At 34.0% G+C, this 15,578-nt stretch overlaps 1 protein-coding gene across 1 annotated transcript; it reads right to left on the bottom strand.

Annotated features, from left to right (window-relative positions):
* Positions 1-853: 853 nt before the first annotated feature.
* Positions 854-8,507, bottom strand: LOC110450533 (carbohydrate sulfotransferase 4-like). The gene is made up of 4 exons (XM_021498098.1): positions 8,435-8,507; positions 7,375-7,446; positions 4,748-4,925; positions 854-1,700 (listed from the first exon to the last, which is right to left on the bottom strand). The coding sequence occupies exons 1-4, from the start codon at positions 8,505-8,507 to the stop codon at positions 854-856; spliced, it is 1,170 nt and encodes a 389-aa protein (XP_021353773.1).
* Positions 8,508-15,578: the final 7,071 nt, after the last annotated feature.

Below are 15,578 nucleotides of genomic sequence, written 5' to 3'. Positions count from 1 at the left end.
AGATCAGAGCAACGTAGTTCTCATGCATTACATATTTATTGAAGAAATACATTTTAAAACGTATTTCTCTTTTAATTAAACTAGTTTACACCGCATGTGGTTTTTATTATCTTAAGAACGGGTTTCCTGTTTATGTTATTTATCAGTGTTGCTGCCATGCAATAAAACACATATTTCAATACGACTTTCATATACTTCGATACTTAGTTGAGGATTGTACGGATGACGGTGTGACCCTATGTCGTAAGTCATGATGATATTATAACTTTAGAAACGTGTACATATATATAATAGCTTATGCTGTGATAAATAAATAGATGTTATTACTGAGAAATCGAAGTACATGCAACTCTCCCGTATGAGACAATAATAATTTGTATAATTTGATAAATGAACAATTACGTGTTGTTATTTGTCTATCACAAAGATCGTACAGGGAACACGGTGTCCAAGCAGTCGGGCTTATCCCTTCATCACAGACAGAATGGTCCCCATTAAAGGGCTTAGTCTGGAAGCTAGGACATAGTGACTATAGCCATTTATGTCTTTATGTGATCAGCTGTTACCAAGCTAATATATAGAGGATAGTTAATGGTGTCTTCAGTAATGACAAATATATTTCACGAGTGTGGCTAATATTTTGATATTGTTCACGAGCAAAAATGTAATAAATATGAATAGAACATGATGGGGAGTAATTTAACGTATTGCACGAAGAACATTTCCATTGCATAGAAGCTGAAGCAAAATGAGATCTCCACGCAAGCATTGTAATACAAAAATATTGTTCTAACACATTATAATATACCAACATCATATCTTTTGAATAGGTGCATTTCATCTAAATTCCTATTTATTTACAATATCGTTCGGTATAGGGAGTAACATACATATCACTCATTCCTAGATTTTCAAGTTCCATCGCAGAATTGAATGAACGCGCTCCTATCTTTGTATACACATCTTTGCACAGTGAATCGATGTTCAGAGTGTCTATATAGGGAATTCTCAAGCGCCAATTGGTAGATCGACTGGAAGAATTAGATTTGAAGACTTGGTAACCGTTTTGGCCGCGATTCTGAGATTTCATATATAGCTGCATCCATTTCTCAGTCTCTGAATCGTATTCTAAAGACATGTCGCTGTACAGTTTTTTTAAAACTGTTTCCGGATTTCGTGCTAGGCATTCATATCTAAGTGAATAAAACCGACCGGGAAAATAAGACCCTATCAGCTGACCTTCATCAATATCATGTGACATCCTATTGCATAATATCTTAACTAATGAATTACTGAAATCAAGACCAAGGTTTCTGCGTGAGTAGACCGAAGCTCGCGGGTCACGTACTAAGTGAAGTATCTTCATATTTTCTATTGTCTTTGATAGGTCCTTACACAAATGTAACGACATTCGAATTGTCTTGATAACACGAACTGTTGAATTTCGACATCTGGATTCCAGAAAAGAAAGACATTGTGATTTTCGTTCCATCATGCTACTTAACCTTGTATTGTTCGTTATCTGTTTAAACTCCTCGGGCTTTGGGAAACAGTCTTTCAATCTCCCATGATCACGAAGTTGCGAGAAAACAGAAAATGCATATAACGCCTCATCGGGAAGGGCTGACATCTTGCATTCAAATATGTTCTTGATTATTGAAGCAGTCGTCTGAGACAATTCATCCGTCCGGTTCACCACTCTACAAACACGGAAAATAAAGCAAGTTATGTTGTTCTGGACTCACATAGTTTAACACTTACATACATTGTATAAACGAAATATGCTGTATATTTTGTATATTTTACTTCAGTAACCAAACGATATTTTTGTTTTAAATATATAAAATGTATACCTGCGTTCGACTTGTTCAGAAGTTTGTAAAGTAATTTATCCAGAACATATGTTCTTTTATTAATGAATGGATTACGTTGATTTATCACATAATTACTAATAAATACGGGTTTATTGCATATGCGATACGACACATTTGCTCTAACCAATATCAGCCATCGCCGTATCAGACACCCAAACCCGTATCAGCCCGCAAAACCCATATCACACCCCTTTTGGATTTCTTTTCGTTTTCCAATATTTCAAAAAGAAAATAGATCATAAGATAGTGGTTTTTATTAGTAAGTATGTAATAAACAGAATAAAACACGCCTTTTTCCATATCACACCAAGTATCAACCCTCAACCAATATCAACTCTCGGGCTGATATTACAGTCTCGGGTTGATGCTGGGTGTGATATGGAAAAAGGCATGTATTATTCTCTATGTTTCATACAATGTAAGACTAGTTAGAAATATTCAATATTTTAATAGTTTGATATATAACGATTGACGATATCTACATTCACTTACAGTTTAGCATGCAATAAGTCTCATGTAACTTGACTAATATCCACGAATTCCAAACACGAGCGAAATTATCGAAAATGTTAACAACTTTTACGGAACTTATCTCAACGTGTTGACAATACTTATAACCCAACTCTGTTATGCAAGCTTCAATGAACAAAAAAACAAATTATAACCGGACAACTTGGCAGTCCATGTAAAAATAACACTTACATAGAAGCGGCTATAACATATTTATGTGTACACAGTAGGTGATTAATTGATTACAGTTTACTCCTACAAAGTTACATACTCATTTGATTTTCTTTCGAGTGAAGTCACTGGCGGATGACGACACTCAGGATCACTGTTTTCAAACGGTTTACCTGTATTTTAAGGTTTTAACCCTAAATGATGACACGCACAATACTTTGCTCGACCCATAGGATTTGGGTGGACAGCGAAATTTACCCCCGCGAATATGTACTGAATACGAAACCGCGAAATATTGACCCCGCGAATTTAAAGCGCTATACAGTATTCAAATTTCATTTTCTAAATTATAATGTGGGAAACGGTTCATCTAGCTCGTGATAAAGATCACATTTGAAGAGATTATAAATGTCAATCCTAAACTAAGGTTTTACATGAATGTTTGTGCAGTATCTAGACAGGGGTGAGCATGCCAATGACACATGGAATATATTACATGTCTAACAAAAGTGTAAGATATTCGTTTTAAAACGAATAATTCTTATTTAGTCTTGTACTTTAATATTAAAAAAAAAACGCGTTTTTTTTAACCGAAATATATTCCGCGGGAGAACTAAAAGCATTCCATCCAAGCCCGATGTGTGATACGGTTACGCTCCGCGCCATGCTTCGAAAGCAACAGTGACATGATACGACCAAACTAGGACTTATACGAACGGAATTGGCTGCTTATCTTCAACATTAACATCACATTGGTTTGTATGTTCGCTCTTAAACATGTAATCATAACTCATTGTCGATATTTCCTACTTTAAAGTTGCTATTTTTAGCACAACTTGCAAAGTTGCGTTTTCCGTTGCACTCGTACAATATTTCACTCGCACTCGTAAACTGTTATAATAAAATCGTTGTCATTCCATCACCAGTTTACCTCAACAGTTCTATTTAAAACCCATAGATGTTCCGTTTAATTCCGGAACGTTATGATATGGCACCAAAACGGCTCGCAGTTTTGAAACTATCCTGACTCCACGGCAACGGTAGCTAGACATATATAGTGTCTACAAAATCACAAACACACGAAGTAATTTTATAACTTTGATTTTAACTCAAATCATTTCAAAACCCACTTCGTGTGCTGTGATCTAACTATCAGTAATCAGGCAGGCATATAGCATGTTGGTCATGTAAAGTTATTGAACCCGTCCTGTATTGTGATTATCATTATTACCAGCCTTATAGAGTGCAGTTGAAAATATTACGGCAAAATTGCTGTATATCGAACGTTATTGTAAAAATTTGATTTTCTATCGTATTGTTTACACTATGCCATCAAAGTAAACGTATATATAATAAACACAAACAGGTAGGAAAAGACAAAACTCAGCCGTCCTGTCAGTCGGTGTATTAATCATCGGGCACTGTCAACAACGTGATGTTATCGGAATGTATACATTTCAAAAATGTATGTATACATTTCAACAATGTATCTTTTGCATGAATACATTAATGAGTTGTAAATTTTTTATATCTCTAGTACTTCTGTTTCCTTCCGAAAATAGCAATGGAACCCCCCGGGTTGTTGACGTAACTGTTACACATATGTACACGGTGTATGAATCACTACGCGCACGATAATGACTGTCGTTATCGAGTGATACGTTAGAATGGTCCTGACGGTATCTCTTTAATTTGGTTTATAGTTTATGCTCTTTCCAAACATAGCCTTTGTTTGTGTTTTGAGTAATTTCAACATATTTAGTGTTGCAATTGCATTTTCGGTGTTCTGTTCGTAAATTTCGGTTAAGAGGCGGGAAAAGAAGAGTCAAACATTTTGTAGGCATTTGTGATATAGATAGTAGACCTTCGGGTGCAAAACTGAGTGTGAGAACCTCAGCAAAGATGGGAACAAATATGGCGTGCTTCCACCAGTAATATCGGTTTTGTGTTTTCAGATAAAAAAAACAAAACAATTATTACGATCTGGCAATGTAAGCATGCTGTAAATGTCGTTGTTTTAGACAAGATTAAAATGATCAATGTCTTGTTTTCGGAATAAAATTCAAACTTCTGGACGTGTGTGATTGAACATACTCGCCTCCTAAATAAAACATTCATAATTAAACATCAACATGACTGATTTATGATTCGAATTATACAGTGGTATTATTAATAGTATTATGTGTACCTACCTACAATTACTACCTTTGCAGTCCATCGCATATATGGAACCCTTAACGACGTTCAAAAGGGGTTCAAAGCTGTAAAACGAAACATCAGGACCATGCTGTAGTGACTCGGCAGTAAAGGACGAACCACTCCGCATGTATGCTACAACCAGGATTTTAGTAACCTTCGGTGTCACGTGCGCTAGAATAAACATAGCATCGACAATAATTTATTCTCGTTGCCATATTCTGTTCGCAACGTTTACCTACAACATGACAAAAACCTCAAAACCAAACAAACTAACTTCCTGATTGATTGTAAGTCTCTCTCTGTAAATGAGTAACAACCTATTTGCTACCTACAAGCAAGTACTTGTTAGCATAACTGTATCGGATGTTGATCAATCAGCTTCTAAAAGGGATATTACACAGGAGAATCCTTCATCGTCTCTGAAGAAGAACTTTTCAATCGCGATCATGGCTTGATTTCCATTTATGTCATTTCAAAATCTTCCATGTTTCTTTTGTCCTACCCAATATGACAAGAGAGATGATGGAGCATAACATGTGACCCAGGAAACTGTTTTAAATACAGGTTACACCATTGTTTCTTCTATACATTGTTTCTGATCGTAGCTTAAGCACTTAATGTGACTAATTGTTATCGAAACTCACATTTAGCTGTATGAGGTATATACAAAATTGTTATGTTAAGAACTGTAGAAAACAACAACAACAACACTTTATTTGTTCGACTATAAATGATTGCGGGAAATGTGGTTTCATGATCAGGTTTAGTACAAAGTTCTTTTGACAGTATGAAGTTGCCATACTCTTTAAGCAGATGAGGATACTTTGTTTAAATGTTTTCGTCTACAGCAACTGAAGTAAAGTATCAATGAATTCCAGTATTGACACGAGTCAGTTGTACATATAATATAATTTTCATATCCTAACCGCCATAATTCTATTCATGAAAACAATTTGGTACTGCATTTACACCAATATTATGTATCTTGTAAATGTTATATCACTTGAACACATGACAGAATATACTGATGTAATGTTTACTTTCAAAACCAGATCACCTATAAATATTACTTGAATAAATGTTTTAAGTAATGTTGCCGAAAGCTAAGTTCATGTTTTTGAGCTAATATGCCATCAGACATTCAAACCATTAAAAGGTTGTACATTGTTGTATAAATGCTAGCTTTGTAATAAAGTAAATAATCGACAACATGCTCATTGTTAACATTTTAACACATGAACGGTTTTAAACTAATATCAGACAATTGGTGATCTGCTACAGTACATGTATAACATAATTACCATTGATAATCATTCACAGAGTTCTACATTTGTATTTAAAGACAAACTAAAACACGTATCAAATTGTAAACCCCTCTCATCAATGTTCATGCCTCATTTCTCTAAAACAACTACTTAGTAAAACTTGGGATTATAATCATACCCAATGTACATCAAGACATAAAATATAACTTTTTTAGAAAAGGAAAAACCCGCTTATATGTTAAAACATCATAGTAACCTAATCATCATTTACAATCAAAATCGTCACGGCGCCAACAAGCCGTGTTAAAAAAGAACACGCCCACAAACCGAACGGTTGTTTCAGCGCGTCACTCACTGCTTCTGGTTCGTCGATTGGTCGATAGAACGTTTGAGGTCGGTGTCGTCCTTGATTTCAGAAGCAGTGTACAACATTGTATCTTTTTCGAAGACCTGTTGCTTGCGCACATCGTGAATTTAAGATTACGCAAACACGTATATGGAAATGTAAAAATTACATTGTATGTACATGTTTCAAACCATGTGACATGACATGTTTCGTTGAATGTGTACTTATCCACATTTTCGTGAACTGTAATGGTATTTCTGATTACAAGAGGGCAAAATGAAGATTATTACACATGCTTGAAAGCTGTCCATACCGGCCGCTGCACTGAAAAGTAATATCATAGAACGGTGCAAGACTTACATACATACATGTACCTACTTAAATATATTTGTAAATTATATAATAACAATGATGTGCCCGAAAAAAACCCATTTTATTTTATAACAAAAGTAAGTGTACAATCGGCCAAAGAAACTGTCATTTAATGCAAAGAAGTACCTTCATGTAGACAGTTTTACAAATGTATATGCTTTTTTCGGCCAGTGACATGTTTTGCAGCTTGTTCTTGCATACTAAAAATTATGAAGAAAGGTTAAAAACGTGATGGTATTTTTTAATGATGGCCTGATTGTAAAATTAGAAGGTATATTTATCTACGACAAAGTCCAAAATAGCAACCCTTCTTTGAAAAATCCTCATATTGCGAGGAAAAGCATGCCTGAGGTTCAGATATAACAGAACATTTAGTCAGTGAAGCAGTCGTCACAATTAATATAAACATGAAATTACGATGACAGTTTAGCAGAGTCATAACAATATGATTACTGGAGTATCATGAAAGGAAATTATGGTGTTTATATAGGACCGTGAAACCCAAAAGTACAAATCAACAAGAAGGAGAGAAGATCGACAAAACCTGGAACTGTATTTCTATTATATATATTACAAGTGAATAAAGGTGTTGTGTCATTATCAAATTTCAAAACTAAATAAAAATTAGATTACTTACGAATTTCGCTGATAGTATCTTGAAAACTCAGTTTTTCAAACTCTTTTTTCACGAAAACTGATGGATTGAAATCTGAAAAAAGTAATAGATTACTTTACTTTGGTGATACTTTCTTAAAAACTCAGTTTTTTAAACTCCCTTTCACGAAAACTGATGGATTCAAATCTTAAAAACATCAGTACTTGAATTGTGTAAAAGAGGAAAAGTGAAATTGCGACAATTTAAAACATAAATGATTAGTACTGACCGAAATTACTTACAACTTTATTTGTTTTGCTGTATTTCTATAGTAAGCTCGGCAGCAACAAATCATGATGTTAACAATGTCACTATCACGATAATCTGATTTTTTAACACTACGGGTTGTGGGTACCCTCATTTTGATTTGAGTTCAGAGCAACATAAATATCATTATATGCATATGAGATAAAATATAATCATTATAGTATGTCAATTTCGAAATAAACTGTTTAACATATTTGTGGTCTGTACTCTGATAGCTGGAAATAGTTTCTATATTATTCTTTATTGATGTTTGCTGTCATTAAGGAATATATTCAAAGATAAATTCCACTTGACTCAAAAACACATTGATAATTTGTTTAAGATTTTGATTTTTATAATCCACAAAGAATGTATAATTCAATGTTACCATATACAGTATCAATAATAAATTATAGCAATGGCATTGCGAAAGATATTGCATGGGTATGTTATCATTTTCTGAAATGATTAAATAAAAACTGCTGAAATATGAAATTGGTTTAAAATGGCTCTTACATTTTAATCCATTAAATCTGTAAAGGATACTCTCAAAACGGAAACGTGACATGCAGTCCAAGGTGTTGATTTCTAGTAACTGTGAGGGCTAATGTCACTCAACTTAAATAATCAAACATAAAAAAATCCATATTTTGATTGTCATGTTAACTTTAAGCAAAAACAATTTCCTCAGTTTCCTAACATGTGTTTAAGACCAATTGAACTGCCAGCTACCAACATAAAAAGACATATTTCATCAGAACGAAGTAATATATTTATACCCACTGCTGATACTTACACTTGTTTATACCGATACTGGCTAAAACAAACAGACAGAGAACGCTCATGGTCACCTTGTTGCATTTCGTCATGTTTGATGTGGTTGTCATCGGTTTGGGAACTTTTTCTAAAGATGTGGATTCCTACAAAATAGATTTAATGTGTTGCACTTATAATTACGGCCAATTATCTTCTTGGGAATAGTCCGGCATCTGTTCGGTCAGAGGTGTGTCCTGCGTTCGAACAGCGTACGGCTCGCGGCTGGTCATTGCTCGTCTTTTTCGGCATGATCAGCTTTAGCGGTCGAAGCGTATCGATCAGCTTTTTGACAGCCGTCTTAAGTCTGCAGACTACGCATGCTTGATCTGACCTATCAACCGCTGATCAAACGGCATGTGACTTTCGATCAGTCGTTACCGACAACTACAGTTGTATCAATGCTGTCGCTGATCAGAGATATATACAGTATCAATTTTATAGATACAAACATATCGTGTTTATGTTATACCTTCCACCCTCGTCGGTCACTGACTCAAGTGGCGAATCCAGGCACAATAGTTTGTTGTGGTCTGTATAAAGCACAAACTTACCAAACTGATGATAAAAAGATAAATGAGCGACAGCCTACGTCTCTAAGCGATCAGTTCTTTTTAATATTTTTTGGTACATTTGGAAAGGAATGGTTTTTGGGTTTTGGGTGTTTGGTGATAAATCACAATTTCAGCTTACTGTTCCCGGGATTAAAGAGTTGGTTTGCTCGCAGGGCTAGCTAATACAGGTGTAAATCTCGGTTAGACAAAATACTTATATGCCTCAATAAACGAAAGTCTTCCAAATAACAAATAGCAGGCTGTTTTGCAGGTAATACGGAGACCAGTGTAGGCCTGGATTACAGGCAAACACATAACAATTCCCATATACATTTGTACATTTAAAATATCTATGTTTCATATAAACATATAATAACTGGCGAAGCTTTAAACTTTTCACAAATCCTCTCTCTTTCTCAACATTTTGTTCTGATTGATAATCTGATTGGTGGTAATTTGGTTGTAATGAGTGTTTGGCTTGTATCATGACGTATTCAAGATGATTTTACTGACACCAAATACATGTACATATAACTGAATACATTCCTAGTAAAAGTTGGAAGAAATCTTACTTCCAAAGTGCCAAAATTTCTTGAATAACTTTTCCGTGATAACTACTCACTTCAGTTATGGCTCCAACGCGTAACGACTATATAACAAAGATAACAGACCTATTCTGTAATATCAAGTATGTGATGATGATGTTAACCTTGCTCAGTTCTAGCGATATATTGTCCAACCCAGGACCAGTGCGATTCATCTGTGGTGTTTGTGGTAAATCTGTTAAGTCCAACCAGTGTAATAAATGCGATTTCAGGCACCAAAGGAAATGCATCGACTTATCTGCGGAGGAATTCTTTGCTTAAGGAAACTCTCCTAACTCTACTGGTAATGATGTATGTGTACCCTTCCTCAATTTATAGACTCCTTCTTGAGAATTGCATCTGATGATGAAATACACCTCCCAGTGACCGGATATCGGTTGAGAGTGATAGGTCGATCTAAACAACTCCCATACTGATGTCTTTGAGGAACTAAGAGGTAAGCGTAAAGCTTGTCAATGAACATCATAATTGCACATTTGAACATTAAATCTTACTCAACAAAATTCCTGAAACATCATGTATCCTGCAAACTCAATTTATTCTTTAGTGAAACTAAACTTGACGGCACCTTCGCCCAGGCATGCTTTAACTACGATTGTTTCAAGGGCTATAGGAAAGACAGAAATGCTCACGCGGGCGGCTTATTAGCATATGCCCTCTCTGAACTACCAGCCAGGCACAGGCTTGATTAAAAATTCAATGTAATTGAGTCGTTAGTGATCGAATGCTCTGTCAATATTAAGAAATTGGAAATTATAGGGTCTTATAAATCCCCCGCCAATGTCCGATGACATAATCACGGAGAGCATGACTAAAAGCTTTGCCAAAATTTCCACCATTTTGAAAATAACTCAGTGAATGTTGATCTAAATCCTGACTGATTGCATGAGACAGTAGTAATATCGAAGGGCTTTGCCACACCAAATGTAAATATTTGCAAATAAATGAAGTTCGGCATAATTTTACAATTTTGGTGTAGAACCCCATCCCATGGTCGTATATCATGAATTTTATCATATAACGATTAACTACCGTAGGAAGAAGACATGCAGGCCATGCTTATATAGTTCATCTGTGTAGAAAGTAATCTTAAACGGTTTTGGAGAATTTTGATTAACATTAGTTGAATTAGTCAAAATACGTTTAATTCTAATCTGAATTGACCAAAGTCGTCTTCAGCCATTCTTTTCATTTACACTTCTTTTATTCTTTCTTATCAATTAAAAACATAAGAATGTGCTTAAAAAAAGAATCAATTCCGAAATAAAATCAAAGTAATGTTTACTGAACCATAAATATAGTCACACAGTCACTTTAGTTAAATGGACGTAAGACACGCACACAATAGAGTCAACTTATTTGACTTTAGACACAATAAGCATAATAGCAATTAAACTACACCAAACACTTATACAATTTGGTTTACGCTGTTCTTACAAGCCGGTAAGAACGTCCATCTCACTCTAGTTGGTGATATTCAATTCAAAAAGGCTTCACAACATTGGATTTGTCATTGCTATTTTAACTTGCTCTTTATAACTGGAACTGGATTAGGCTGGATTTTTTACAGTCTAAGGTGATATGTATTTGATTAATCAGAAGGTTTATTACAAAATATAATCTCCGCCCTGAAGATATATTTTTGTTTAAAAAATGAAAAAAATATGTTCATATTGATATTTTAGACCCCCCCCCCCCCCATTACCACAAAAAAAATGAATTAAGTTTCAAAAAGAGATTTCAAAAAAACCACCTAATATCCTATATGATACACATACGCAGGTTAAAATTAACCTGATTAACATTGTCAACTCGAGGTACAGGTTACTAGCATAAAGTAAAAAAAGCATATAAAATAGAGTTAATCTCTGTTGAAATCGATTATAATCCTTTCAACAACATTTTTTCTTTTTTTCTTTTAACGTTAGGGAAGATATTAAACGCACAGGTACACCATACTTCCTGTGTAACTTAGAGGATAGGTTACAAATGCCCTTTGGCAATGACATTCAGAGGTAACACCTCTAGGTAATTAGTTTACCTGTTAATTCACAGGTAGGTATCGCAAATGCCATTCGGCTATGGTGTTAATCTGTAAGACCTGCAGGTAATTATCATACCTTTTAATTCACAGGTAGAACATTAAGGTGTGTTAACTATATAGTATTGTCTCTCAGCTGAAAGTTACATTTAATGTAGATGATGCAGGCCGGAATTCGATTTCTGTAATGAAAAGCTTAAATATCTAAATTTCTTTCGGATAAGAACATTACTGCTGTCTCTAGTTGTCGATTGTTGATTTTATCCAAACAACATGTATTGGTTGATGTCATTACATACACTGTTATGCAAAAAAATATACGGTGTAAATGTGTAAGAATTGGTACACGTAATGAAAAGAATATCGGATGAGGTGTTCCATTACGACTATGACATATCACGTGAACTTGTACCACGTTCAAAATATGCATATTCACTATACAGGCTGATATAGATGGGGCGTCATCGGCCTGACCATCATCTGCGTACCGCGAGACGGGTCTCTGTTAATAATATTGCATAACATGACAGGAAAATATAAAAATTATGAAACACCGTGGCCTAAATCCTTTCACCAGTATTTTCAGACCGTGCCAATGCTGCGAACTGAAACAAGTGCTCATCATCCCTTACTCACCATACCATTTTTTATTTATTTTACAACAATTATAAAACAAGTCAGTATCAACTTATAGTAATCGCTCTAGTTTGCCCGGTTCTTAATGTTGGAATAAACGGAGTACCCAGAGAAAACCAACGTGGCTGGCCAAACAATCCCATACATATACCTTTCCACATGTGATCGGGAAATCGAACCTCGGCCGACAGTGAAAATACGCAAATCACCACTACGTTATCCGACCGATGTCAATTCATGACTTAGTAGTAAGCGTTTATCCCCCACTCACCCAACAGCAACCCCATTACAACAATGTGGTTTTTTATGTTGATACGTTTTAGACAGTGCAATCAATGTCATATCAGCACAAACATTACTGCAAAAAAGAAAAAGACGTTTCTAAATATTTTTTTTATAAAATATATAAAACACGAAATTTTGTCATGTGATCATCACTAACCTTAGGTAAATGTTTCCAACTTTCATTTTTTTTTTGTTTCCTCGAACACATTATACTATAGAACGTGTGGTGTAATGGTACAGTTTAGTGACACAATGACAAGACATGGCAAGTCAGTTATTTCACGTAAATATTTACCTGAGATTTACCTGTGTTTCATACTACACACTTGATTAGATAATGTTTGCTTCGATATTTTTGGACAAATCATAAAATGTAACATCGTCAGAACACTGAAAAGTATCTCCATATATTTTGAAAAAATAAATAGAATAAAGAAAACGTTTGAAATAACATTGAAATATTCCTTCATCTGTGGTAAATATATAGTCCCTGACCATTTCTTTATTATCTGATTTTGCTTTCAAAGCAAGGATTAAAAGTATTAAACTCTGACTATCCCTTTAAAAAAACTAAAAACAAACATTCATTTATAAAATGCCGAAAATAAAAGAAAAGGGAAACTGCAAATGAAAAAAAAAAAAAAAATAGTGGAAACATCTCGAATGAAAGGAAAACTATGATAAAAGAAATTCTTTCAAATAAAAGACAGGGAAAAGCTATTGGTTTTTGAGCTATTGAGATTCTGATCTCATTCAAGATGGAGAAGCCTGAAAATGGCATCTGCACAGATTGAACCATATGAGAGTTGAATAGTCCAAATACATACATTTTTAAATCCTTTTTGTTTCTGTAATTGTTATGTCGTCTGTATTACCGTGTTTTAATTGAACTTTAATAGTTTTTTTTATTTGATATAATGTTTACGGAAAACCAAAAATCTGTCACTAGTGTTCGATTTTGACTAGCTCAGATGATACATTTTTACATGCTTTTTTGCAGATAAAGCCCCCCCCCCCCCCCCCCCCCCCTATAGGGTATCATTCTCATAGCCACAATTTATTTGGACATTCCTTAAATAGGGAAATTCCTTAAATTAGATGTTTCTTATATATAGTAAAGCATTTCGAAATTGAAGGAAAATGTCTTAAGCTAGATTTCCCTTTAACTGAAATAATGCTTTAATATGGAAAGAAACATAAGGCATTTCCTTACGATAAGGAAACATTTATGAAACTGATGCCAGGATACTTTTTGAGGGCATTGCCAATTCTCACCTGAAAAGTGTGGTTTCTTTTTAAATGATAATAATCCATGCATACATATTTCCGTATTCAAACTCCTAAAAATCGCTTTATTTTCGTTTGAAAATTTCTCTTCGATTTCATTTCCTGATTATTCAAATAAGCAATAAAACATTTTTTTAAACCATATTGATTCTTTAAATAAAAGTGTAATTTTATCTTTTAAAAACCTGTAAGATACTAATAAATAATTATATAAATACAAATTAGGGTATTGTTAAATTTGAATTAATTATGTTTTACAATTAAGTTATTTATCTGTTATTGAAAGATAAGTTCAATAAATATTTTTTCAAATACTATATGAATGAGCTTGTTAATATTATCAAAAATATGAGACTTCGGAAAATTCTAAAGTCAACAGATATATATGTATATTTATATTAACATACATGTATGTGCTTGAGTTCCAACAGGTGTGAGTTCCAACAGATAGGTTTTACAGCTAGATTACTTGTTGAAACTCAGACACATTTTAGGAAAAATACTATAACTCCTGTCAAAACAAGTTGCCCTACAGGTACATTGGAAATGCTGGCACTCAGAGATACACACCCCGTGTTTGATGGAGGGTTGGTCATAAATGCCCTTTGGCCATGGCATTCACAGATAGCAGTTATTGGTAATTACAAAATTATAGCTTACCTGCTTATTAACAGGTAAGATAAATAGTTGTGTAAAGTGTCTGAAACTGCGTGTTACTGTTTGTTAACTAGACGTTTATGAATTTATTTGAAATAGACTTAAAGATATGATTTCTATATAGGAAAAAAAGTAAAACATTTTTATTATTAGTTGAGTGATATTTTGACATTTATTGTTTATATTTACGTATCTATATATAACCGATGGCGATTCTTTTCTAACAATCGCAAATGTTCAGCAATAAAAATAAATATTAAGGGTATTAAAGTAGATAATTCAGAATACTTGATAAATCAATGTGCAGATGACACTTCCTTTACTTTATCGGATGATCCATATTCCTTTAATTCTGTTCTTGAAATTTTAGATGATTTTGGTACTGTTTCTGGTCTTAAGATAATTTTGAAAAAACACAGGCAATTTGGATTGGGGAAAAACGGGGTTAAGGAGAGGAAATACTTCCAGATAGGAATTTGAATTGGAATCACCAAAGAAAATTTAAATTATTAGGTATCACTAATAACTTTCAATTGGAAAATATGTTGGAGGACAATTTCAGACAAAAGTAAGTCGCTGTCAAAAAGCTACGAAATGATTGGTCATTCAGAAATCTTACATTTATTGGCAAAGTAACTGTTATAAAAAATTTAGAGCGACAGAAATATTTCTTTGAATTTTTATGGAACGAAAAGGTAGACAAAGTAAAACGTACTATTATGTATGGGGATTATAATGAGGGAGGTTTACGTGTACCACACATTATATTTTTTTGTCATGACTTAAACATGTGCTGGATTAAAAAATATTGGATCCATTAAATACTTCACCTTGGAAGACACTGATATTAGATAAAATTGAACCATATGGGGGAGAAAATCGTCTTTAAAATGAAAAAAAAGGGCTTTTAAACATTTCCAAATTCTTAGATATCTTTTGGAGAGAAATATTCACTATATGGGCAGAGTTAACTGGTGATGAACTCCCCACAACCCCAGACACTGTTGTTTCTCAGCCGATCTGTTATAGTCACTTCATTAGAATAGACAATAAGATTTTTAT

The sequence above is a fragment of the Mizuhopecten yessoensis genome, unplaced genomic scaffold, assembly GCF_002113885.1.
Source record: "Mizuhopecten yessoensis strain PY_sf001 unplaced genomic scaffold, ASM211388v2 scaffold5297, whole genome shotgun sequence".
In the NCBI taxonomy this organism is placed as follows: domain Eukaryota; kingdom Metazoa; phylum Mollusca; class Bivalvia; order Pectinida; family Pectinidae; genus Mizuhopecten; species Mizuhopecten yessoensis.
Note: the sequence above shows the minus strand (reverse complement) of the source record. Positions and strands in the feature narration are given on the sequence as shown.

Bases quoted from the DNA above. Each gene is read 5' to 3' on its own strand.
- LOC110450533 (XM_021498098.1), bottom strand. From the start codon at position 8,507: ATGACGAAATGCAACAAGGTGACCATGAGCGTTCTCTGTCTGTTTGTT. The intron at 7,447-8,434 runs GTAAGTATCAGC...TACTTTTTTCAG, and splicing joins CAGTATCGGTATAAACAAGT to ATTTCAATCCATCAGTTTTC. The intron at 1,701-4,747 runs GTAGGTACACAT...CCGTGTTTGTAG, and splicing joins TGCAAAGGTAGTAATTGTAG to AGTGGTGAACCGGACGGATG.